This window comes from Apis cerana, linkage group LG12 (genome assembly GCF_029169275.1).
Source record: "Apis cerana isolate GH-2021 linkage group LG12, AcerK_1.0, whole genome shotgun sequence".
In the NCBI taxonomy this organism is placed as follows: domain Eukaryota; kingdom Metazoa; phylum Arthropoda; class Insecta; order Hymenoptera; family Apidae; genus Apis; species Apis cerana.
This window is the reverse complement of record NC_083863.1, coordinates 5,331,678-5,355,814: the sequence shown is the minus strand read 5'-3', so window position 1 is coordinate 5,355,814 and position 24,137 is coordinate 5,331,678. Positions and strand designations below refer to the sequence as shown.

The 24,137-nt window shown below is 43.7% G+C and overlaps 1 protein-coding gene across 6 annotated transcripts in view; it reads right to left on the bottom strand.

The window, feature by feature from the left end:
* LOC107995488 (mucin-5AC) overlaps nucleotides 1-24,137 on the bottom strand; it is a 266,993-nt gene that overhangs the window by 3,796 nt on the left and 239,060 nt on the right. For all 6 annotated transcript variants that reach the window (XM_062082698.1, XM_062082697.1, XM_062082700.1 and 3 more), the window contains 8 exons: nucleotides 5,711-9,931; nucleotides 4,818-5,132; nucleotides 4,607-4,676; nucleotides 3,624-4,039; nucleotides 1,175-3,124; nucleotides 672-794; nucleotides 389-555; nucleotides 84-298 (listed from right to left, as the gene is read on the bottom strand). In XM_062082698.1, coding sequence (XP_061938682.1) covers nucleotides 84-298; nucleotides 389-555; nucleotides 672-794; nucleotides 1,175-3,124; nucleotides 3,624-4,039; nucleotides 4,607-4,676; nucleotides 4,818-5,132; nucleotides 5,711-9,913 — 7,459 coding nt within the window. In that variant the 5' untranslated portion in view covers nucleotides 9,914-9,931. The remainder of the gene's footprint in view (nucleotides 1-83; nucleotides 299-388; nucleotides 556-671; nucleotides 795-1,174; nucleotides 3,125-3,623; nucleotides 4,040-4,606; nucleotides 4,677-4,817; nucleotides 5,133-5,710; nucleotides 9,932-24,137) is intronic.

Below are 24,137 nucleotides of genomic sequence, written 5' to 3'. Positions count from 1 at the left end.
AAATGTACAAACATAGAATCGAGAATATTAAAAAAAAACAAGTTACCTGGGAAGAGATTAGATTCTTAGAAATTAGGACATACCAAAAATAGACGACGGGCCGCCAAAAGACCACGGTGTACTCGTCCGACCCTGGATATCGTCTAAATGTTGTTCTAGGATCGAATAGGCATCGGTATCTGCTGCTAGCATTAGCGGGGTTTGTCCGGAATAAGTGGCTAATAAGGGATCAGCGCCATAGGAAAGTAGCAGGCGTACAAGTTCGGTAGCACCATTTTCAGCTGCCTCGTGAAGTGGTCTGTGATAAAGCACATCATTTTAGTATATTTTAATTTAAAGAAAATGAAAAGAGAGAAAACAAATTTATAAATTCGAGTTTGTTGATCACCTTATTCCACCATTGGCACTTTCACTCGCATTCGCACCGTATGCGAGCAACAATTTCGCGATTTCGAGATGGCCTTTGGAACACGCTTCGTGAAGAGGTGTGTAACCCGCGTTGTCCTTCGGACTCGGTGCGTTATTTAGCTTTTCCAAGCAATACGCGGTGACATCCTGTGTCCAACACGATGCAAAAATGCAATTTAGATTCAAATGTTTACCAATGAATATTTTACATCGGGCGGCCATTGAATTTTCAACGAGTGAATTATTTTTCAATAAATATTTACCGTATAACCGAGTCTGGCGGCACGGTGCAGCATCGTTTCACCTACACCTTTTTTGATCACCCAGGTTCTAATTTCCGACTGAATATCTGCTACGCACTCTGGACTGGGCCTCGTCAATACTTGCTGTAAAGCAAATATTCTAACGTAAATAAAAAATGTATGAATATTCACCCTATTGAATCCATTGAAAATTATTTATTCGACAAAAATAATACCTAAAGTTAAATATACAGTCAATTTTACATGTAAACTGTTAATACATTTAATATACCCTTTTTATACAGCTTTTGAAAGGAATATTTTCGATTTAAAAGAATCTATCATATAATTCATATATTATACTATAAGTTGTTGAAAATCGAACAATCTGAAAACATAGAATTTCTTAAATAAGAAAATAATAATTTATTTTAATGATTCTACTATATGAATTCTTTTGTTTGAACAAAATATTTATTGATCAAAATATCATTGTTTATAAAAATACTCTTATAAAAGCTCACCCTCTTTCTTTCCTTGGGTAACGTCTCATCCTTCTTCAAAGGTTTCTTTTTCTTGCGAATGTAATCGAATCCGGAACGGAATTTTCGTCTGCTCGTCCGCAATTTAAGCTTCTTCTTATTAGGAACTTCTGATTCATTGGTCTCGTCATCGAGCTCATTGTTCTCCGTCTCTTGCGCATCATTTGTTTCCTCCTGTGCCGGTTCCTCTTCCGTCTCAGTCTTTAAATGTCGCAGCTTCTTCTCAGCCAGCGATTTCAACAAGTCCTTCCGCCTCTTCATCAACAGATGATGCTTCGAGTTCATAATCGCCTTGTGACTCCTCAAAATACCAGCGTTCTTCAGCCTCGAAACCACCTTCTGCTTCAAGGTTCTTTCTTTACTCAATCTATTCTCTGGTGTTTCGTTCTGAGAATCGTCATCTTGAGAGGTGTCATCGTGATTCTGCATAGGTGGTGCCGAAGCTGGCCTATCCTCGCCGAAAACTTCTCTAATTGTTGCCTGTTTCTTCAACACCCTAGTCTCTGTTCTCGTTCTACTCTTAAGCACCAATGTGGAGAACTCGTTCGGCAAAGCGTGGTTATTCTTAAACGTATCACGGAAATTGTTCACAGTTTCCTTGCGGAAACCGAACAGGAACGAATCTGTCATTTTGATAGCTTTTAATGATTTATCTTTGACAGGTGATCTACCCTTCGGCGATTTGGACGTTTCCATCAAGGGTGTCAGACTTGGAGTAGGGAGCAATTCAGGTTCGTTGTTGCCTTTCTGCGGCGTTTTGTTTGCACCTTTGTCCAACTTCTCCTTCTGTTTCCTCTTCTGCTCCTTCTTACTGGTACCGACCTTCTGAGCCAAGACATCAACGATAGAACTGTTCTCCGACTTCGAGTGCTTCATACCCTTGGGCGGACACGAGATGGTCGTGGACGACGTAGCTTCCTCATCATCGATCTTACTTCCTATTCCAATTCCAGTTGTACTAAAACTGTAATTGGACTCCACGTCGCTGTCAACCAACTTCTTCCTGTTCAAATACACATCAGAACTATCCATGGAGACAGACAAGGCTGGAGAACCGGGATCCAAATCAGGCAGCGAGGTAGACAACCTGTGAAACCTAGACGGTTTCGACACTGTAATCAATCTAGGTGGCATCCTCAAGGATTTCTTGTACACGTAAACTTCCTCCTCCCAACCAGGTCTGAAATCGCTACCGTCTCCGAAAAGAGGTTTTGGTTTTCCTTTCTGGGAAGAAGTCTTCGAAGTGGAGGATTTGGATTCTTTCTCGGATTTAGATTTTTGCGGCGTCGCGTCTCTGGATCTAAGCTTCATCCCTTCGGATTCTGCGCTGCTGTTGGCGCATCGTTTTCTAGCCCTTAACCTGTCAGCCACGGAAGAACCGTGACCAAACTCCGTGCTGCCATCGCTCTCCTCGCTCGAAGATTCGCTTCCACTGGATGATTGCAATTTAATTCTGCTTCCTCTGCGCACCCTTCTCTTCCTGCATATTATCTCCTCCTCGCAATCACTGTCATCCTTCTTCGTCTTCTTCTTCGTTCGTCGAATCAACGGCACTTCGTCCGAATCGTCGCTCGAATTCTTCTCCTCGTCGTCCTTGCTCATCTCTGGCTCCGTCTTCACCTCAACCTTGATATCCTTCATTTCCGACGATTCCTCATCTTTCGTCGCTTCTGGAGACTCATCCTTGCTGTCCATGGGCGAATCGTCATCCTGAATCTCCTTTTTGATGTCCTCGGGTTTGATCTGAGACGTGTTCGCGTCCGACTCTTTGCTGCTGTCGTTTCCAGCGTCATCGAGCTTCGAGGTAATAGTACAACTGACCTTTTTCTTGCGGCCACGCTTCTTCATCGCGTCGCCGGTTCGTAGCTGTTCCATAAACTTGTCGCACGTGCTGGACCAAAACGTGTCTACTTCGGTGATCTTGTCGTTCTCCTGAAAACGGATGAATCTAATGCAATTGTTGCATCGAGTGAAAATGTTCGTGACAAATATGCGTGGCAAAGAAAATATAAATTGGATAGATTTATATTGATAACATTGAGTAATAATTTTCATTTTCTAATTACATTGAAAAATATTTCGCTCTTCAAAATTATTTCATAGAAATAAATGAATTTATACAAACAAGATCCATCGATTTCATATTATTTTTGTATGCCCAGGAGATTAATCTTTTTGAGACTGATACAACATTACATCTCAAACTAATTCTTACAATTAATTTTAGAATTTTGTTACAATTTATTTCACATTACAGAGAGACTTATTTCGCATTAAAACGTTATATTCCAACAGAAGTGATATTCTTTTTCAAACAATTTTATGAATCGTTCAAGATGATCTAAACGATTAAACAGTCGTTGCTTTTCAAGGCTGTTCGACCAAACAGGAACGAATCACGGGAGAAACATCCATACGCAAATAACGTTACCTTCAATTCTATTTTCACGAGATCTGACGATGAGGTCATGCCCATGCACATGGCATCGTTCAGTGGAACGGGTGGCTGCACCTTCGACAGCTGTTTTCTGTCCCTCCTCATCTCCTCGAGCGTTTGCCGCTCGAGAACAGGCATCTCGCCTTCGGAATCGCTCTCTCTGAAGTCGAACACCGAAGTCTCGGACGAACTTCTGAATCCGCTGGCGCGCGCCGGCACGCTCGAAGCGATCGCAGGCTGTGGCGCCGGAACCGGAACCGTCGCGGCCACCGGCATATTCTCCTCTTCCGTTCTGGAGAACAGGCGTCTTCGGGGCGGTAAACAGGCCACCTTCTCGCGAGTCAATTTTGGAGGACTGCCTGCAGACGAGCCTGATTGAGGTGTCGACGTTGATGCGGCGCTGTCTTGTTCTGAAAATGAATTGGAATTTTTGAATTTTCCCTGAGATTTGAGAAATATTTAAAGTAACGTATGATTCTTAAAGCGTGGTCCATGAAATAAGATGATTTTTATAAAATGAATTTATCATCATATCCAATGGTATTTATTGCTATTTGAAATTCTCAATCAAAAATCAATATAACTTTCCCATCAATCAAGATAGATTATCACTAAAACTTAACGATACAAATTATTTTAAGAAAGCAGCTTGAAAAGTGAAGAATATCAATATTTCATACGAGAATATTTATAGAGTATCGATCTTCGAATAAATATATTAACCTTTCAACTTCCGATAATTTCCTTCTTTAAAAAAACATCGACTAATTACCTTTACTCTTTTTAATTTATCATCGACGTGTAAAATAAAATAACAAGTTTCAATAATAAATAAGAGTTACTTTGTAAGATACATCCTTATAATTATTAAAATAAAACGAGCATCGTTTCGCAAGATAAAACAAAATAAATTGAATTTTCACGGAATCAATAACGAAGAAAGAATCCGATAAATCGACAGAATCTCGAACCTCTACCTTTTGGAGTGGACGATGCATCCTGGGAGGGTACATTGGTCGGTTTCGTTGCAAATTGGCCGGTCCCCACCTTCAAGTGTCAAAATAAAAAAAAAAGAGAGAATAACAAGTTTTATTAACAATCCATTCGAATCGAACGAAAATCAATTTAAGATTAAAAAAAGAAAAACAAAAAGGAAAGTCGAATTAAATGCATTACATGTAAGTTCACCTGTTTCAGTTCCGCCTTCGTTCTGATTTTCGCTGCCAATATGGCGGCGAGGCCGTCGTCTTTGTCACGGTGAATCTGATTCTCGGCTCCTCGGGGTCCCAGGAGTGCCTCCTTGCCAGGTAGCGTGGCGGATGAATTTACTCTCGAGCCGTACAAACTACGGGGGGCCTCCTGAGTGATCGAGTCTACCGCTCTCGGCACATGGAACTTGTAATGGGGCGGCGTGTTGCTGTTTCGTTCCAGCAAGCTTGCAGCCGTGAATGGTGACAGGTTGTGCCTTCCTATGTTCGTTTTGGGCTCGACCGGTGCAACAACCTTTGGGAATAGGGAACACAACGCGTTAGAGTACGATAACGGACAGTTCTCACCGCCTCTGAGACCACCACTGGAACGTCACTTGTTACATCCGTCATTCCCTCGGATATGATTCTCGACGAGGAAGACGAGGATGATTATTTGACGTTCGACTGGCAGATTTTGTAGAAGGGAGGAATTGAGATCGATGTATCGAGACGACGTGGAAACGAATGCGGGAAATTTCGAAAGGAACGGAAGGAGAGGAGAGGAGGTAGTTAACAAGAGAATTTCTCAAGAGAGATAAAGGAAAAGGAAGGAAGGAAGAAATTGATATATTAGCCGCGAGAGTGACTGATTTATCCAATTTTCTCGAGAATTTCAAGCTTAGAGCTTAGTTTTATATTTTCACGAGGCTCGGCTGTTTATCTCCCGAAGCGTACCTCGCTTACGAAGTAACTTAATATCCCTTAACTCGAAAGCTTTCAAACTTACTCCAATTAATATTAATCGAAAGTTTATACCCTCAAAAACAAGCCTGCTAACAAATCGAAACTCTATCCCGCACACTCCCATGCTATCGCGAGTCGAGCGCATACCTTATTTTGAAAACTTTGTTGACTGTGATTAGCCAGGATAGGTTGCTGACTGTTCATCTGCTCCTCCCTCTGCTGCTTGTTCTCCAGGCTGTTCCTCAACAAGCTGAGCACCCTTTTATCGGCACCGGTGTTGCTAGGCGGCTCGGTCGTGGCCTGCCCCCCCGAAGTGGCACCACCTGTTGTTGGCGGCCCGCTACCTTTCTGGCTCTGCCTGTAATTCGGGTACACGGACGTTTGCCCGGCTTGCGGCACAGAATGAACGTTCGCAGGTTTCGTGATCACCGGATGGACGTAGGGCGGTGAGGCGTGAGTGACCTTGGGCTCCGCGTAATTCCTCTTATCACAGTACGACGGTTGCTGATACCTGGACGCCGACTCGGACGACGCGTACCCGTTATCCGACCTCTGCTCGTAACTATTCTGCGCGACCAGGGTCCCATTGGGCAACGGGACAGGCAGATTCATCTCCTGCCTCTTCTGCTGCTCGTACAGAGCCTTCGCGGTTGACAATCTCTGCTGGATCCACGTGTCCAGCCTCGGCTGTTTGTTCGGCCCCCCGGCGCCGTATATCGTCTCTCCGGGCCTCTTCGAGGGGGTGGCAGTCCTCTCCCTCTGCTGCTGGGGCGGTTGACCGAACTTGCTGCTCCTGCTGTCCAGGTAATATTTCGACGAGTCGGACGGGGAGTAATCCTGAATGGGAAGCGCGGCTGGCCCTATCCTCGCCGGGTCCATCATCGAAGACGGATACCTCGAGGATCTCGAGGCGTTGGTGGAGTCGTTGGTCGTCGGATAGGAGGACGACGGCGGCGGTGGAGGCGGCGCCGGCTCGTAAACCTGCGTGGTGGGCAGTGAAGTCTTCTTGAACGTGGACATGTGGGGCAGTGGAGCGGTATTATTATTAGGATGCTGCGAGGGAAGAGGCTGCGGGGGCGGGGCGTAGAGCTGCTGGGTCGAGCTGCTCCTCCGTTGAAGAGTATTCTCGTGCGGTTGTTGGCCGTGGTGGTGGCGCAACGGCGCGGAATTGAAGTCCGGCAGGAAATCGACCTTCGGCGCGCAAACAGGCGTGGACGTTCGTATGCTGCTCGTCGGCGGCAAGTTCCTCGCGTTACCGGCCGACAATCTGTTGTCGTAGGCAGGGTAGGGGGCCGGTTGCGGAGGCGGAGGTTGCGGGGGAGGCGGAAGCATGGTTCTGGAACTGTTGCTTCTCGAGATCACCGTGCCGGTGCTGCTCACGTGCTTCTCCATCGTCGGTATCGTCTCGACGTCGTCCTGGGCGGTCGAGTCGGCGGACGTCTTCACCGTTTTCACGGACAGGTCCAAAGGGGATTCCCTTTTCCTCACCCCGTTCGTCTGGGGCGACGAGGTTGCCACGGAAGGGGCGACCGTGGATTGGATCGTGGCCGCGGTTGAATTCTGATACGAGGAGGGGTACTCCTTGTACCCTCCGTAATCCTCGCTGCCTCTGACGGGCTGATGGTGATACCCGGATCCCGCGCGGTTCGCGTCCGCCGTCTGGTAACCGTGTATCGTTGTGGCCGAGGGAACGGAAGATCTGGACGCCGAGTGGCCTATAGAGGTGACGGTGGTGCTCGAGGAGTTGCTGCCTTGGTGGCTGGGCGCCATCGTGGTGGCGTAGCTCGGGTAACCGGTGTACCTGCTGTACGAGGAATTGGTCACCGTGTTCGTCCTCCCGTTCACGGGCATCGCGTGATTCATGGCCGACAGAGTGGGCGGATATTCGGCCAACCTTTGGGGCGCCGCCATCGAGGACGCGGGCGGCGTCACGACCGAAACTTTGTTCGTTGCCGCCGCCGCTCCGTAGCCGCGTTGCCTCTGCACCACCGACTGCCCTTTGCTCGCGGATTCCCGCCTGTTGGAATGATAGGACGACAGAGCGGCGATGGGTGGAAGGTTGTGCGTGTTGCCGCTCCTCTGGCCGGTGAGCGACGTCTGGGGGCCGCGGTACGGCGAGGCGTAGGGCACCTCCATCGAGTTCCTCTTCGCCCCGTCTGCCCCGTTGTACGTGACCGGTTTGCTCGGCTGATAAGAGACGGCGCCGTTCGCGTTTCCGCCGCCGGAGCAGATCGACTGCGGCTGTATCGACATCTGCTGGACGTACGGCTGGCTCTGTTGGGATCGGCTCGATTGCGAATAATAGTTGGCCTGCGTGTGTTGCGCCGGTTGAGGGCTCTTTTGGTAGGAATGATACGAAGATTGTGGCGGCAATCCGTACGGATTCGCGGCGTAGCCGGCCGCGTTCGGCTGCTGATAGTGCTGCGAGGTGATGGGGGGCAGGGTGGGGTAGGAGTGAGGGGTGGAGTGAGAGGTGGCCGGGGGCGGAGGGGGAGGATAAGTCGGCGAGTGCGGCTGGAAGCCGCTGTGCGGGGACGGCGTGTGATGAGGAGAGGCGTGAGGATTGTGCAGGGTGGACACGTGGGGCGATTGTCTGTGGGGCGACGGGGTGGCGTGATGCGGAACGTCGTGGGGCGAGGCGACGGGGTGATAACCGCCTAGTGCCGCCGGTGGCGGCATTTGATTCGAACTCGTGGAGGAGGAGGTGGAGGAGGAGGAAGAGGAGGAGGAGGAGGGGGCGGACGCCCCGTGTACGACCATTCGGCCCGCGTACGAGTTGGACGCCATCGAATGAGGAGAGGCGTTTATTCGACTAGAAAGCTGCTGCGAGTGCTGTTGCATCTGCTGCGATTGCTGTTGTTGTTGAGCGTGCTGATGGTGAGGGGGAGGTATCATGCTCCCGGCGGATGGCAAGTGAGACGAAGGAATGTGCGCCGGAAGATTCTGGTAGGGCGACGACGACGTGGACGAAGAGAGCGACGACGTGGACGACGACGAAGACGAAGGAATGTGACTCGAAGGATTGGCCGTATGGCGGGGACTGCACGGGTTCACCGACGAGCAGGACGGAGACGAGGAGACGCGCGAGTTATGCGATCTCTCCTGGTGCGAGGGCCTGTTGTTGTCCATCGCTTGGCTGCTCGACGACAACGACGACGAGGACGACGACGACGACGATGATGACGACAACGACGACGACGACGACGGGTTCAATCGGCTCTGCTGATGCTGCGTCGCGCGATAGTTGTGCGTCCCCGAGGACGAGCCGTAAATCGAGCTACTCGATGCCGGGACACCGTTGTTGCCGGTGTTGTACGAGCTGGGCGGCACCCTTTGCTCCTGCCCTTGGCCTTGCGTGGGAGCGAGATTGGTCGCGTTGCTCTGCTCGACAGGCGTCGGCCTCGTGGTCGGTTGCACGTTCCCCGTCGACGTGGGCGCCGCTGCGACCGTGGACGATTGGTAGATGGAGCTCTGAGTGAACGGAACCGGGGCGCTCTTGGTTATGTCCGGATGATGGTAGCGAGGATAATATTGGGTTCTCTGTGCTACGACCGGCGCGCTCGGCTGCGATTGTCGATCGTTGGCAGTTTGATAAGTCGGTTGGTGCGTCGAGGCGAATATCTCCGCGGTCGAGTACGAGGTTCTGGAGACGGGGTTCAGCTGTTGGTAAACGGGGCCCGGAGAACTGGGCTGCTGCGGTGGTTGCATCTGATGCAGATGGGGCGAGGTCGGCGCGGCCGCGGTCGTTGGTTGTTGCTGATGATGATGATGCTGATGGTGGTGGTGATGTTGAAGAGGATCGTTGTTGGACGACGAGGAGGTTGTTGGCTGTTTCTGAGAGAAGTTCGACGCGGAGGAGGAACGATTGGAGGCCGATACCGGCTGCATCTCCGTCAGAGTGATGATGCTCGAGGATGACGAGCTCGCCTCCATGGGGGATCCCTCGTCGCCTGGCCTCGTGTCCGGAACTTCGACCCTGGTCGGCTGGGGTGGATAAGGTTCGACGGATGGGCTCCAGAAGGTGCTGCTCGTCGCCGCGTTGTCCACGGACGACGGCCTGACATCGTTGAGATATCGGTTCGTTTCTTGATCGTTGGTGTTGCCGCTCGAAGCCGATTGCGACGGTAACGATAGTGGCGGTGGTGGTGGCGGTGCGGGTGGTGCCGGTGACGGAGGAGCCACGGACGAGGAGGTGCCATGGTCGTGCGACGACGATACGGACGAGGCGGAACTCGTTGATGTCGCGAGACCGTGATCCGCTGACGCGGTCGCACTACCTGTACTCGGTACCGGCAGTCCCTGGAAGTACTGGCGAGCCCCCTCTAATACGTTCGTGAAGCTCACATCCATGTCACGCCGACTGCTGATCTGCAAATAAAACCGATTATTACAACGAATCCGCTTCAACATCTTCGCAAAAAGATGAGCTTCCAGTATTTCTCTAAATAAATCGAAATCATTTGGAAAAAGATACGTAAAAAGAATTTAGAACATTTAATAGAATGGATTCTTTAAGAAATTACACGTAATGTTAATTAAATGTAAATTCGAACGTTTCTCACGAGAGGAGAGGTATATTCCCCGCGGGTTCCTCACGCAGATGAGACATTCGAAAATAAGGCACGTCTCATAAACCGCAACGGGCGACCCCGAAGATTAACGAAAACTAAGTTCGCACGGTGCTGTCGGCTACCAGGCTAGGGAACCAGGTCGAAACATTAATCTTCATTGTCTTGTATTTGTCCGCTACGAACGAACGCTTCCCTTCTCCCTTCCTCTCTCTCTCTTTGCTTGCCTTTCCATCGTTCCTATTTTCTCCAACGACCGACTCGAAGCGTGATCTCGCGTTATTAATCTCGTTGGCTCATGAAAGATAAGATCATCGCGCGGAACTGCAAAGGGGAGATTCTTCGGAGAGACCGATGACGAGTTACGATCCTAAACGGTCGGGATTGATAGAGAAACCTCGCGACTCGTCTCGTGGCTCGATTAAACGCGGCTCGGTTGATACACCTGATAAACGGCGGCGAGGTGATGAGATCGAGGTTTCGAGAGGAGGGAGGCAAAGGGAATTCAAATTAGACAACTTACTCTTGCATTAGATATACTATACAAGCTCTATGTGTGTCTATATATATACATACTTTTGTAAAATGGATTTTATTCCATTTATCATTACACATTTTACATTTGATTTCTAAATATCAAATCGAATTTGGATTGAATTCGTATTTAATTATCGACCTACCAAATAAGCTACATCTTCGTCAACGGTTAATTCAACATCGTCATTATTGATCCGCGTCATCCCCAAAACTATGTTCAACTCGAGCAACAACGATTTGCAACGGAATACAAGGAAGCCCCCATTTATCAACGTCCGTATCACGATTCACATTTCCAAGCAAAACTCTCTCTCTGTGTAACGAGGCATCGACGGTCTCCGAATCCCATCGAACGGGCGTTTCACGGCGGATCGAGGGGTGATCGAAGATAGAACCCTTTATCCCCCCCTCGAAACATTCCGCTCGAACGGGATCGATCGTCATCGATTATTACCAGGGCGGGAGACGTTTGCGAGGCACGATTGACGACCAGGCGCTCGATCGTTCTGTGTGACGCTCGTTGAGACGTGCGAGACGACGAACACTTGGTACACACAGGGCATAGGAGAGGAGAACCGCCATGATTCGCCCGTGTTGTACTCGCGCGTGCAGGTAGCACAACTAGTTGGTGGAAGTGGTGGGCGAGAATCAATATCGCGCGCACCCTTGCAGACCGAGCAAGTTGAAGGGTTGGTTAGTTTGGGTCCCCCTTCGCGCGCCGTCAAAGGCCCTCCTCGAACCATCCTCCTCTCCACTCCGCCCTCCGCGACTTCCTTTCGTTTTTATTCCAGACCATTCTTCTAAACGCAGCTCCACTCTGCATGTTTTTCTCATGCACGATGGAACGATCGGGATAATTGGGAACGGGTTTAAATTAATATCGTCCTTGCTCGTTCGTTAAATATTGTGTGTGCATCGGTGTGTTTGAAAAGGAATGAGATGAAGGAAGATTTATTCGCGCATTAGGGTGGAACGCAAAGTGGTAAATTCAATGGACAAAGTATACTGTTTGGCAAGTATACTTCGTTTGATTTATTTTCTCAAAACTTCTTCCAAAAGTTTCACAATCGGGAAGGAATCTTACTGCTGGAGATATAAGAGTTTTAAGACGTTTTCAACTACGTCAGAAGAGCCACTTACAGTACAATGGACAAAATTAAGTGGACACGTTCTAGTGAGCGACTGAAAAGCTAATTCATTTCAACTCGTGATCTAAATTTTATTGAACGAGTCGGTCAAAACATACTATTTTTTTTTTTCAAGGATTCATTTATATTAAGGATAAATTTATTCTCGTCCAAATTAATTCCAGAATGATAGTGGCTTTATGACGAAATTTAAATTTGTTTCTCCTTTTGTACTTCAACGATTGGTTTACGTTTAGCCACACAATTTCTTAAACCTACCTCTTTTAATCTTCGTCTTACAGTTCTTGAAGATACATTTAATCGAAGCTGCTCAACGATATTTCTCGATGTTATCGCTGGATTACGTCGAGATACTCTTACAATTCTTCCATCTTCGTACGCACTTGTGTTACGTTTCCGTCCTCGACCGCGTAAATTATCGACACGACCATGCTCTAAGTATTTTTTATAAATTTTATGGACACTACTCTTGGAGACGTTATATTTTTGGGCGATATAACGATAACTTTGATCATTCCTGCAATCAGACACAATTAGATTTCGTAACTGGGCACAAATTTCTTGTTTTTTATTAGACATGCTTATTCGATGATATTAAAGTTTCCGATACGAAGGCTTTACGAATACTGGCGATACATTTGGAAGGTAATCCCAATGTTTGTTTACATTGTCTTTCCGTTAACGCGAAACTCTCTACGTGTCCACGGTCTGAAGTTTACCAATAACAAATACGTGTAAGTAGTTATAGGGACTGATTTTATGATTTTATTTGTACATACGTACATACCACGTCCCCAAAAACGTTCTATGTTGAAAAATTCAAATTCATTTCCATCATTGTATCTGAACAATGAATTTCCTAACATTGTGTCCACTTAATTTTGTCCAGTGTACGTAATAGAAGCATGTTTCGAGTTCCACGCGCGTGTCTGGAACTCGGTCATCTCGAGCATCCGTCCAAGTACAACTTTTGAAAAGAGAGCTTTTACTTCAAACGTCTCAGGAATATGAGACGATGAAAACAAAATTCTTCTCAAATTCTTCCGATTAGAAATCACGAGTAAATTATATTCATAAATTGATATTTTTAAAAAGAAAAACTTCCTTTGCATATTTTTTATTGCATATTATGCAGTAAAATAATTTATATATTTCGTAATTAACAGACGTTTAAGCAAATTCAAGTTTTCATCGTCGAAGGAGCAGAAATAAAGATTCAATGTTTTAGTGGAAATTTTATATATTATATGTAAATTTTCTCGCGTTTAAATTTCTCATAAATTCATAATAACATTTATAATAACGCGCTATACAGTCTTTACCTTTCGCCATTTATATCGTGCAAACACAATTTTGAAAATATTCAATTGGTATATACTTTCATACGTTAATTAAATTTTCATCGAAAGAAATTTATTTACAACTTTGATTTTCGAGTATATTCCAAGAGATACAAAATTATTTTATCGCGACAAGATATGATACACTGGTGGACGATAAACATGGAGAAATGAATACTCAAAAGGCAAAGAAAAGATGTTTCAATTCTCGAACGTTTCTCGGACAATCTGATTCTCTTCCCTTTTGCCAGAGTCTCTGGAGAAATCAGAGTTTCCGACGAATCGACTTAGGGAATCCTCGCTTGTTGAATTCGATAAGAGAGATCTTTGGAAATCCATCAGGCTTGCGATACACCTATTTATTCGCAGTTGGGCTCAACCATCATCGTAATAGAGCCAGTGTAATTTCGTTACAACTCCTCTCGAGCAAACCGTTCGCCGATATAATTGGGTCATCTGGTTTCTGTAACGCGCTCATGAATCTAAGACGAGATAAAATTGCAGATTTGTGCAAGGCACACGTTGATTCTTATCGATCTGTTATTAAACCTAATTGCGAGTTAAACGCGGTTGGAGATCGACACTCCTTTTACCGAAGGAAGTTTCGAGTTTAGTCTACCATGGGATCGCTTCGCCGAGATTCTCGAGCAAATTTCAAGAATATCAAGATTCCGTAAAGTTCAAAATCTCCGAATCTTCGACAGTTCAACGTGGAAATCAAATATCGAGACTTCTCTAATCCACGAAGAAGTTAAACAACCAAGTGTACGTACTCGGTGGATTCTCTGAAAACATGGAACATCTTTCTGTCGAAAGATTCGAATTTTCGAAGCCAGGGTTTGGTCAAAATTTATATCTATATGATATAAATATAATATAAATAAATATATACAGATTTGTAAAATTATTGATTAAATTTTGAAAATTAATCTTTTTGTTATCGAATTAGAACCGCGTAAATCAATTTAGAATATTTTAATATACCATGTATTATTAGAAAAACGATTACAATATTCGTCCAGAAATAGATATATTAATTTAAAAATTTGTAATTTATTTTAAAGTTTGATTAAACGTTAATAAAATAACGAAAACTTTAAACCCCTATAACTTGGAAGATAATGATCTCCAATTAATGGATGAAAGATCATTAGAAGCGCGGAACCTTCCTCTTTAAAACGCTCTTTTACTTATCTCGATGCGACTTCCGGTTCCAAAGATATCCACGAATAAAGAAATAATTTTTCATCGTTTACCTTAAACCCGATTAAAAATTAGGAAAAATTCGAATCGCTGTAACTCCGAAGATAATGACTTCCGGTCAACGGATCAACGATCGTTAGAAGCGCGGAACCTTCCTCTTTAAAACGCTCTTTTACTTATCTCGATGCGACTTCCGGTTCCAAAGATATCCACGAATAAAGAAAAGATAATTTTTCATCGTTTTTAAATCCTGTTAAACTCGATTAAAAATTAGGAAAAATTCGAATCGCTGTAACTCCGAAGATAATGACTTCCGGTCAACGGATCAACGATCGTTAGAAGCGCGGGACCTTGCCCTTTAAAACGCTTTTTTATTTATCCCGATACGAGTTCCGGTTGCCGAGATATCGTCGTGTAAAGAGAAGGGTAATTTTTAATCTTTTATTATCTTTATCCTTGTCGCTTACTCGGACCTCTCGCTCGCACCTCGTCTCGCTGACCTATCCCAAGCTCCAGACGAGTGACAGACGCGATTCCTGGAAAAATAGTACGCATTTCCAGGAAAAAATATAGGTCAGTGGGTCGCGGATCCATTCATAATTTATATTAAACTTTGAATCGTTATATCTCGGCAACGGATAGAGATATCGGAATAAAACAAAAAGCAAATTAAATGGTACACCCTCCTCTATATTCTCATTAGATTTTGACGAAAAAATTTTTAATTTCTCTTCGTGTTTTCTTATATGAAAATTTCAATTTTCATTCGTGACTTTATAACGATACGTTATATTATACTACATAAAAATATTGATATAATTATCCGACACTTACGATTTCTAATAAATACATATTTCTAATAATTCCGTTTAACTTTATATCGTTATAATTTTATTATAAAATAATAAATAAACGATTCCAACGATCCATAAGAGCGAAGAATAACACGCTATAATTGCCGAGACGCGTATCACCCGATCGGGATCGAGGCTCGAATACGAATGAACCGTCGTGCTCGAAGGTCGGGCGAAGATTGCGAGTCGCGATAATCCGGTGGCGCTCGATTAAAAGCCGTGGCGCGGCGGTTGGCCAACGGAACGTGGCGGAAGTACGAGAGAGGGAGCCGAGTAACGTTTTAAGCCGGGTTAAGCCGTGGCTTAAATGCTCGCCACGCGGCGAGGACTTGCTCGCCCGAAGCTGGTACGCGCGCTCTCAAATACACGTGCGTGTCTTCGTGCTAACTTTTTGTCGGAGTAACACGCATCGAATTCGATGAAGAGGCCTGGTCGAAATATTTTTCACGCCGTCCTGATACACAGCCAGGATTCGTATGTCGTTTAAATTCAACCTTAACATCGAATCCATCGTTAAAATATTCATTACACGGACCGTTCGTCTTCTGTTCTGAGATTTATTTCTCTCTCTCTCTCTCTCTCTTCACGATTCGTTTCTTTTTTATTGCTTTTTCTTTTTTTTGAAAGAATTTCCTTCATAGTTCCGCTACTTTGAATCTCTTTACACTGCATTATACGGTTCCGCACGAGTCCTCCAATCGATTTCCACCCTCTTGTTCTTCGTTACCGCCACGTGGACCTTGCAAGGTAACCTATTATTAACTTATTACTCTCGAACTTCGACGAGCGAGCCGAGCATAGAAGAAAATTACAGTTCACTTCCATTTTAATTTTAACCGTTTCCAACGTTGCCCTGTGTCAAACCACGTCCAATCTATTCCGATGATCGTCGATGAATCGTTTTTGACGCGATTAAACTTTTAACACGGGATCGTTTAACTTTTTAAACGACGCGTTCTTAATTTAAGATTCTATATATGTATAACCGACTTTATACTTGGTTATATAATAGATTTCGACCACTTTTATCGAGTTTCTTGAAATGACTCGATTAATTAAAGGATTTTCTAAAAATTGCGCGTGAAGCAAGAGAGCGAGTAATTTTATTTCTAATTATCTTTAAATCGCACGGTATAATACATGTAAGAAAAAAATGTTATAAATGATAAGGGGAATTTATTTCAACGAGAATTCAGAGATCCGATCTTAACTTAATGGAAGAGCAACGTTTCTAATCGAGAAATTAATTCGATATTATTATTATTATTATTATATAAAGATAACAGATCTTCAGAAAAAAAGAAAATTCCGAGAGGTTCAGATTCATTGCATCACCGAGCAACTGATTCAGCTGCAACAATCGACGCTATTTTCCTCTAATTACTTCTCTTCTCGAACAGGTTTCTCACTCCGCCACATTTCCACCTTAGGAAGAGAAATCTATCTAACTTTAGATAGACGAAAGATCCAGTTTCTAACGTCGGTGAAACAATCCAATCGATCAATTCTATCTTCTTTTTGCGCCCGTTCCTCGAAAACGCCTCCGCAACAGACGCGGCCAGTCAACTCGTTGTCAAAGTTGAATAATTGCACTTTGGACATCGTTTGTTTCAATTCTCCGCAAGGCAGCCAACGTCCGCCATCGCTCATTTTCGAATTCCGTTTCGGATCCAGGACATAGCTTATCGATCAAGCTCATTGATCCGCTTTACATGCTTGATAATATTGACCAGTTATCTCAATGGAGAATCTACTTGTAAACAATTTTACAAGAACTTATTATAAAAATATATATAATTCTCAATTATGCGAAAATAAATCGCCACGTGTCACGCAATTATATCATGTACAAGGTAAGATTACGTACAACATTTTTCCATCCTTTTGAAATACGACAAAACAATAAAATCGACTCGTCGAATTTCGTGAAAATCGCTAATGCATACCCACCCTTCCACCTCCACTGAAAAATCACCGTCCAAACGATCTGTTTTCCCTTCCCCGTTTCCCCAGGATCAATGTTAAATCGTTTCACAGCCCGTGCACCGACTAAGAGAGTGGTAGTTCGACGATCATTATTCAAGATCACTCGCGTCGCCCATTAACTCGGCCGGGGATAACGTTTCGTAAGGCTCGGTTTCGCAACGACTTTCGCAGCACACGACAACGGTAATATTTCATAATACGGCCAGTTGTAAACAATTTTGCCGGAGGGCAGTGAAAGAAAAAGAAGAAAAAAAATAAGGCAGATAGATATCGTGCGACCGTTCGAGCGGCAAGCACCGGCGGAATAAGGTCAGGGAAGCCAAACGGGGGAGAGAAAAAGGCGATCAAAGGGAAGCTCTGGGAATTTTCGCTCGAAAAGTACGCGATTCAAACTGATAAATATACAGAATTATTTCACGAAAATTATACTCGAGAATTTTCCTTTCGAGTATCACGATCCTCCTCCTCCTCCTCATTCACAAGAAGCTACATCTAAGGACGGACACGTGCTCCAATTTCAATAACCGAGCCGTAGGAGCTGTATCGATATCGAATCGATATATATATATGAATTAAACATAACGCATCGTGTCGCTTTGCAAACGGTTCGATATCTGGTGGTGGCCGAGCATCGGCGGGGATTAATTTACGCGTAGGAGGCGTTATCGGTGGCCGGTATCATGGGAATCGGCGCGTGGGCAGCAGGCTGGAAACGACGAGAATCGCTTAAACGGATTACTTTATCAAAGTTGAGGCTGTGCGCGTTGGTGTGTCCGCCGCTCGTGTGTGTGGTCGCCGCGAGACGAGTGGTGAAGGTAAACAATGCACGCGACGAGGCGGCAGACATTTCGAGGAGGCAAACAGCGGAGGAAAATTCAGTTTTCCATGGGTGTTCGGTGTCGCTCGTAAATATCGCGAGGCAAAACGGGTGAAAGGGGGAAACGAGACTTGGACTTGGTTGTCGAGTCAGGTGGATGACGTGTATCGATCGAGGAAGAAAATTCTACAAGTTGTGATGGCTACGATTCTTGCTCTTTTTTTTTATATTATATTCAACAAGAATGCGCCTTTTTACCCCCGGAGTTTGCAATTTCTATTCCTTTTAGAAGAATCAATTCTGAACTGAAAGAGAGTTTCCGAGATCAGGTTTTTATGTAAGAGTATTTTGTAAGATACGAATTATTGGATCGGTAATAGAATCGTCAATTGTTTGCTTTTATAAATTCAAAGATTAATTTTACGAAAGATTTGTTTAAAATTCTGAAATTTGTCCGGGGACAGGTTAGATTAATTTATTCGCACAATTCGGTGAAATTTGTGATTGTAATGTAACAGAAATCTTGGTTGGAATTCCATTTTATCCCATTTCAAAAGTATCTCGAAGTGCTCAAACGCTACTACGATCTCGTAAATCGCGTCGAACGAAACGAGGGAAGTTTTCCTAACAGGATTACCACCCTCTCGAGCCACGCAAACGTGCTCACGGATTCGCAACCAGACAAGGCAACAAACAGTCGTGGAAAGGTGAACTTTAAATGATTTCTCCAAGCAAGAAGAGAGAAAGAGAGAATCATATGCAACAATTGTTGGATCACAATTTCAATTCGTAAAACTTGTAATCGATTATCTTCGATTATCTTCGAGTTATCTTCCTTGTTTTTTTAATAATCCAATCGTATCAATTTTTCTTTTATTATTATTTTTAAGGAAACGAGAGAAAAAAAGACGTAACACTTCTATCGGGTATAATTTAATTAGAAAATAATAAGAAGCTCTTGAATTATTTTTTAATAATCTACGACATTAATTTATCATTATTTCTAAAAGAAAGTGAAAAAGATATTGCACAGCTTGACACAACAACAAGCCTTTTATCAACGATATTGACGTAATTATGCAATAAACAATCGAACTGCTTCAATCATATAAAAACTTAATCAAACATATAACAAGCACAATTGAATAATAACTTTAATTACATTATAATAAGTAATAAGATCTTTATTTCTGAATAATTTAAGAAATTCATCAATAATAGATATCTATATATTTATACGACATGAATTCAACCACTGTTATCAAAAGATTGATTCTCGACAAGTCTACTCAACAACAGCCGATAATTATTAATTTAAAATTGCGTGCCGATCTTATCCCTGCATTTTCACGTTCGAAATCCTCGGTTTCATTTCATTTCAATAATTTCGCAGAAAACGGGAAAGAATTCTTAACCAGGAGGACGAAACGAGGTTCCATTTTCCGCAGGAAAGATAGGGAATTCCGAAAAGATAGGAAATCTCCTTAATTTCTTAACCAAAGAACGTGGCGAATTGTCTATACGTGTTCAACTATTAACCAACCTTCTCTCCCCTCAAAAAAAAAAAAAAAGAAAGAAAAAATAAAAAAAGAGAGGAAGAGAGAGAAAGAAATGGATATAACAGCGTTTAGCATCGATTCGGGAAAAAATCCTCGGCTGTTTTCGCGAAAAGGGGGTCGGCTCTTTTGTTCGAAAAATGAAAGAAGAGAGGGAGGAGAGATTAAAGAGCGAGAGAGAGAAAAATAAAAGGGACAGATGAAGAGCGGTTCGTAATTAAAGGTTCTCAGCAAAGCAAATGAAAAAAGCGTGGAATCGTGTTGCTGTTCGATTCGAAAGCCTCTCGAAAAAGCTCCTTATACGGGCGCGTGTGCGTGTGCACGCGAGCAGAGCGTGACCTCCATAAAAGGAAGTTTTACACGACCCGTTCTCTCTGTTTCTCTCCCTCCCTCTTTGTTTGCCATTTAAAGCGGTTTCAGCAGGTGCTTCCACATCGGCAAATTGCATGTAAACCCCTTCCGGCCCAATTGCGCGCGATCGAAAAGGACGAGAATTTGCACGCGGTCGATCTAACAACGCGATATCCCTCTTTGCCTGATCGATAGATCGATCTTGCGGCCATTCGTGCGCGGATTCGTGTACTTTGCTTCCTGTTGATCGCTGTTAACCCACACGGCCACCAATCTTCTTTAAACGGTTTCGTCCGGGACAATGCGTGTCCTTTTATTATGAACAATTTCTCTTAAACGTATTCATTTTGTTGGACGTGATTACTTTTGAAAGATGCGAGAGATTCTCCAGTATTCTCGAAGAAAAAATATTAAACTTATCTCAATTATCGTCGAGAAAAATTACTGAGAATATTGATATATTTAGTAATATGGATTTCTGCGTGATTGTTTAAATTGTATTATTAATACGCAATATAAAGAGTTATTAATAATCTGACAAAAGATGGATACGATATTTCAAGATAAATAGAAATAAGAAATAACGAATCGTTGCACGGATTCAAAAGAGAGGAATGCAACGAAAGTATCGTAAGTTTCCACAAAAATGCACTCATTTGCAAAGACGTGTGTGTCGTGGAAAATGCGCTTCTTTCCTCCACGCAAATCCCTCGGTAGGAAAAACGGGATTCCTGGAGATTTTGCACTGGAGTAAAGTAGTTTTCGTCCTTGACCCGTTTACGGACGAAACTTTGGAAAATTCTTCGTGCCGGATAGAAAGAAATAGCGAATAGGAGTCAAGGCGATGAGAAACAAGCGAGCGTTTCAACTTCTTTATCTTTGGAATCTTGGGATCGATTTTTAACTGGTTCTCCTGAGTGATTTCATGTAACAGTGATTTCAAAAACAAGAAGTAGGCCAAGAGTCGTGGCGCGTATTCGCCTCGGCTGAATTCCTCGCAACGAGTCATCGCCCACGCGGGCCTTGCAGTTATTCGTATCTTGCAGTGAAAGCAACACGACTCGACGAGTTATTTTCGCTTCGATGAGAACCGAAGTACGACTTGGGAATCTCGTTCTTCTTTTTTAATTGTATCCTCCTTCTTCTTCCGTCAAAATCTTCTAAGTTCTTAATATCAAATTTCATTTCGCCGCTGATTCAATATTGATATATTACATCAAGAATAACAGGTAATTGATTTTTCTCGATACGATCGATCTTTGGATTAAATCAAAAGCAGTCGAAAGGATCATGATCACGAAACTTTGTTTCAATCTATCAAAAATTAAACAATCGAATTCACACGATCTCGAATTCAACATTTTCACGTGGCCTTAATATCCATCCCATCGTATCACAATTATCGCGGTCATTAATAACGTTTTTATTGCCATAGGTTTTTATCCCAACCATTTTCGAAGAGCTGGTTCACGGGAGAACGAGCTTTATATCATCCTGGCTCGAAATTTTATCTCGTAACGGTACACCACGTACGTTTCACGACAAATCCTTTCCACTTCCTGTTTCTCCCGTTTCGGAACGATCAATTGCCGCTTCTTTCCCGAGGAACGACGAAACCTTTCGAAAGACGCGATCAGGTCGAGGGGACAGATTTAATTATTCATCCGTGGCGCTCTGGTTGCTTACAACCGCTCGCCGCTCTTCCCGAGCCAAGATTAATTGGCTCGTTCCGCGCGCTGCTCGAGGCGGAGATTAACGACGCCGGTAATGAGAGCCGCGGGATTATTTCGGAGCAACGGTTGCTTGTCTCGCTGACCTTTGTCGGTTTGCTCGTTCGCGGTTTTTCAACACGTGACGGTGGTGTCGATCCATCTTGGAAAATTGAAAACGGGCGAGGCGGATCTCGGGAGGACGATGTTTAGGGATAATAAAGGTTGATAAAGGTTGATCTTTCAAAAAGATGAGCGACGCTCTTTTGCTCATCTCGACACGACTTCCAAAGATACCCAGGAATAAAGAAAAGATAATTTTTGATCATTTACCTCGAGAAATTACCTGTTAAACTTGATTAAAACTTGAAAAAATTCGAATCGCTGTAACTCTAAGGATAACGACTTCCGGTTAATGGACGAGCGATAGTTAGAAGCGCGGAATATTTCTCTTTGAAACGCTCTTTTACTCATCTCGATACGACTTCCGGTTCCAAAGATATCCACGAATAAAGAAATAATTTTTCATCGTTTACCTTAAACCCGATTAAAAATTAGGAAAAATTCGAATCGCTGTAACTCCGAAGATAATGACTTCCGGTCAACGGATCAGCGATCGTTAGAAGCGCGGGACCTTGCTCTTTAAAACGCTTTTTTATTTATCCCGATACGACTTCCGGTTGCCGAGATATCGTCGTGTAAAGAGAAAGGTAATTTTTAATCTTTTATTATCTTTATCCTTGTCGCTTACTCGGACCTCTCGCTCGCACCTCGTCTCGCTGACCTATCCCAAACTCCAGACGAGTGACAGACGCGATCCCTGGAAAAATAGTACGCATTTCCGGGAAAATATGTAGGTCAGTGGGTCGCGCGCCCATTCATAATCTTCGCGCCACGTTAAACTTTGAATCGTTATATCTCGGCAACGGACAGAGATATCGGGATAAAACAAAAAGCAAATTAAACGGTACACCCTCCTCTATATTCTCATTAGATTTTGACGAAAAAATTTTTAATCTCTCTTCATGTTTTCTTATATGAAAATTTCAATTTTCATTCGTGACTTTATAACGATACGTTATATTATACTACATAAAAATATTGATATAATTATCCGATACTTACGATTTCTAATAAATACATATTTCGCGCGCGCCCATTCATAATCTTCGCGCCACGTTAAACTTTGAATCGTTATATCTCGGCAACGGACAGAGATATCGGGATAAAACAGAAAGCAAATTAAACGGTATACCCTCCTCTATATACCGAATAGATTTTGGTGAAAAATTTTTTAATCTCTCTTCGCGTTTTTTTTACGCGAAAACTTCATCTTTCGTTCGTTTTCACATCTGCTGTATACTTTCGAATATTATTATTATTGTACAGCAAATTAAAATCGTAATAGGTGGTTAAGTGAGAGTGAATTCGCGAGAAATTATAAAGCACAGGGAAATTCAATCGATTCGAAAATATACAAATATAATAAAATCCAGCGAGACGCTAATCGATTTCGTGCAACTTCGTTAAATAATCAGGCCCTCTCGTGATTACAGTACATACGCTCGTGGTCAGAGAATGCCGCGGAGCGGAGGAGCTTTAATCATTTTTAACTTAATTTGTAGCGTAACAGGTTCATCGGAGATTATCCCGAGCCTGTCGCCGTGATAAATTGTCGCAGTCGCGAGTTTACCGTAAATCGCTCCGCTCTACTACTTTTTATACGTAATACTTGTTGCTCTTGCACATCCCTTGTCGATTTCTGCTCTTTTTTCCCGTAAATCCAACCGACCGTGCACAGGCTACTCGCGGCTTCCGCTTTAAAATATAGACGACACGGATTCATTTATTTTGTTCAAATACTACAATTATAAATCACTTTACCTGTATCCCTCTCTCTCTCTTTTTCTCTTTCTCGTTTCCTCGATTATAACATTGTGTATATATGATTTCGTAATAACGAGTTATTTATGAATTCCAGTGTAAGGATGATTCTTAAACTTGGTCGAAAACTTTGAAAGAACAAAGGATCGATATAAAAATCGATTGCAATGGCTTCTTAATCATCATCTCTTTTGAAAATCTAGCAGAAAGCAAGATTTTCAACTCTTCAATTATCCTGGAAGAAGGGATAGAAACTTTCCAATGTCTCTATTCCCCTTTCCCCTTTTATGAAGAGTAAAATTTTTAACGAAAAAAAAGATAAAGAATAAACTTTCCTTCCAATCCCTTCGTCGAGAGAAACTTGATAAAATTTTAACAATGAACAGAAGGAAACACCAAGTTACGGACTCCCCTAAAAGGAGGGGAAAGGAGAGAAACCTTCGCCGCGATTTATAAACGTGGGGGATGGGGGGTTAATAGAGAAAGCTCGACCCTTTTTCTCCCTGTTGTACCGCACTTTCCCACCCTCGCCAGACATTCTTGACTCCGAATCGCGCGCGTAATCTCGCTGTGTGTGCGTGTGTTCGTGCGTGTGCTGCGTGGCTCGATCTGGAAACGGCT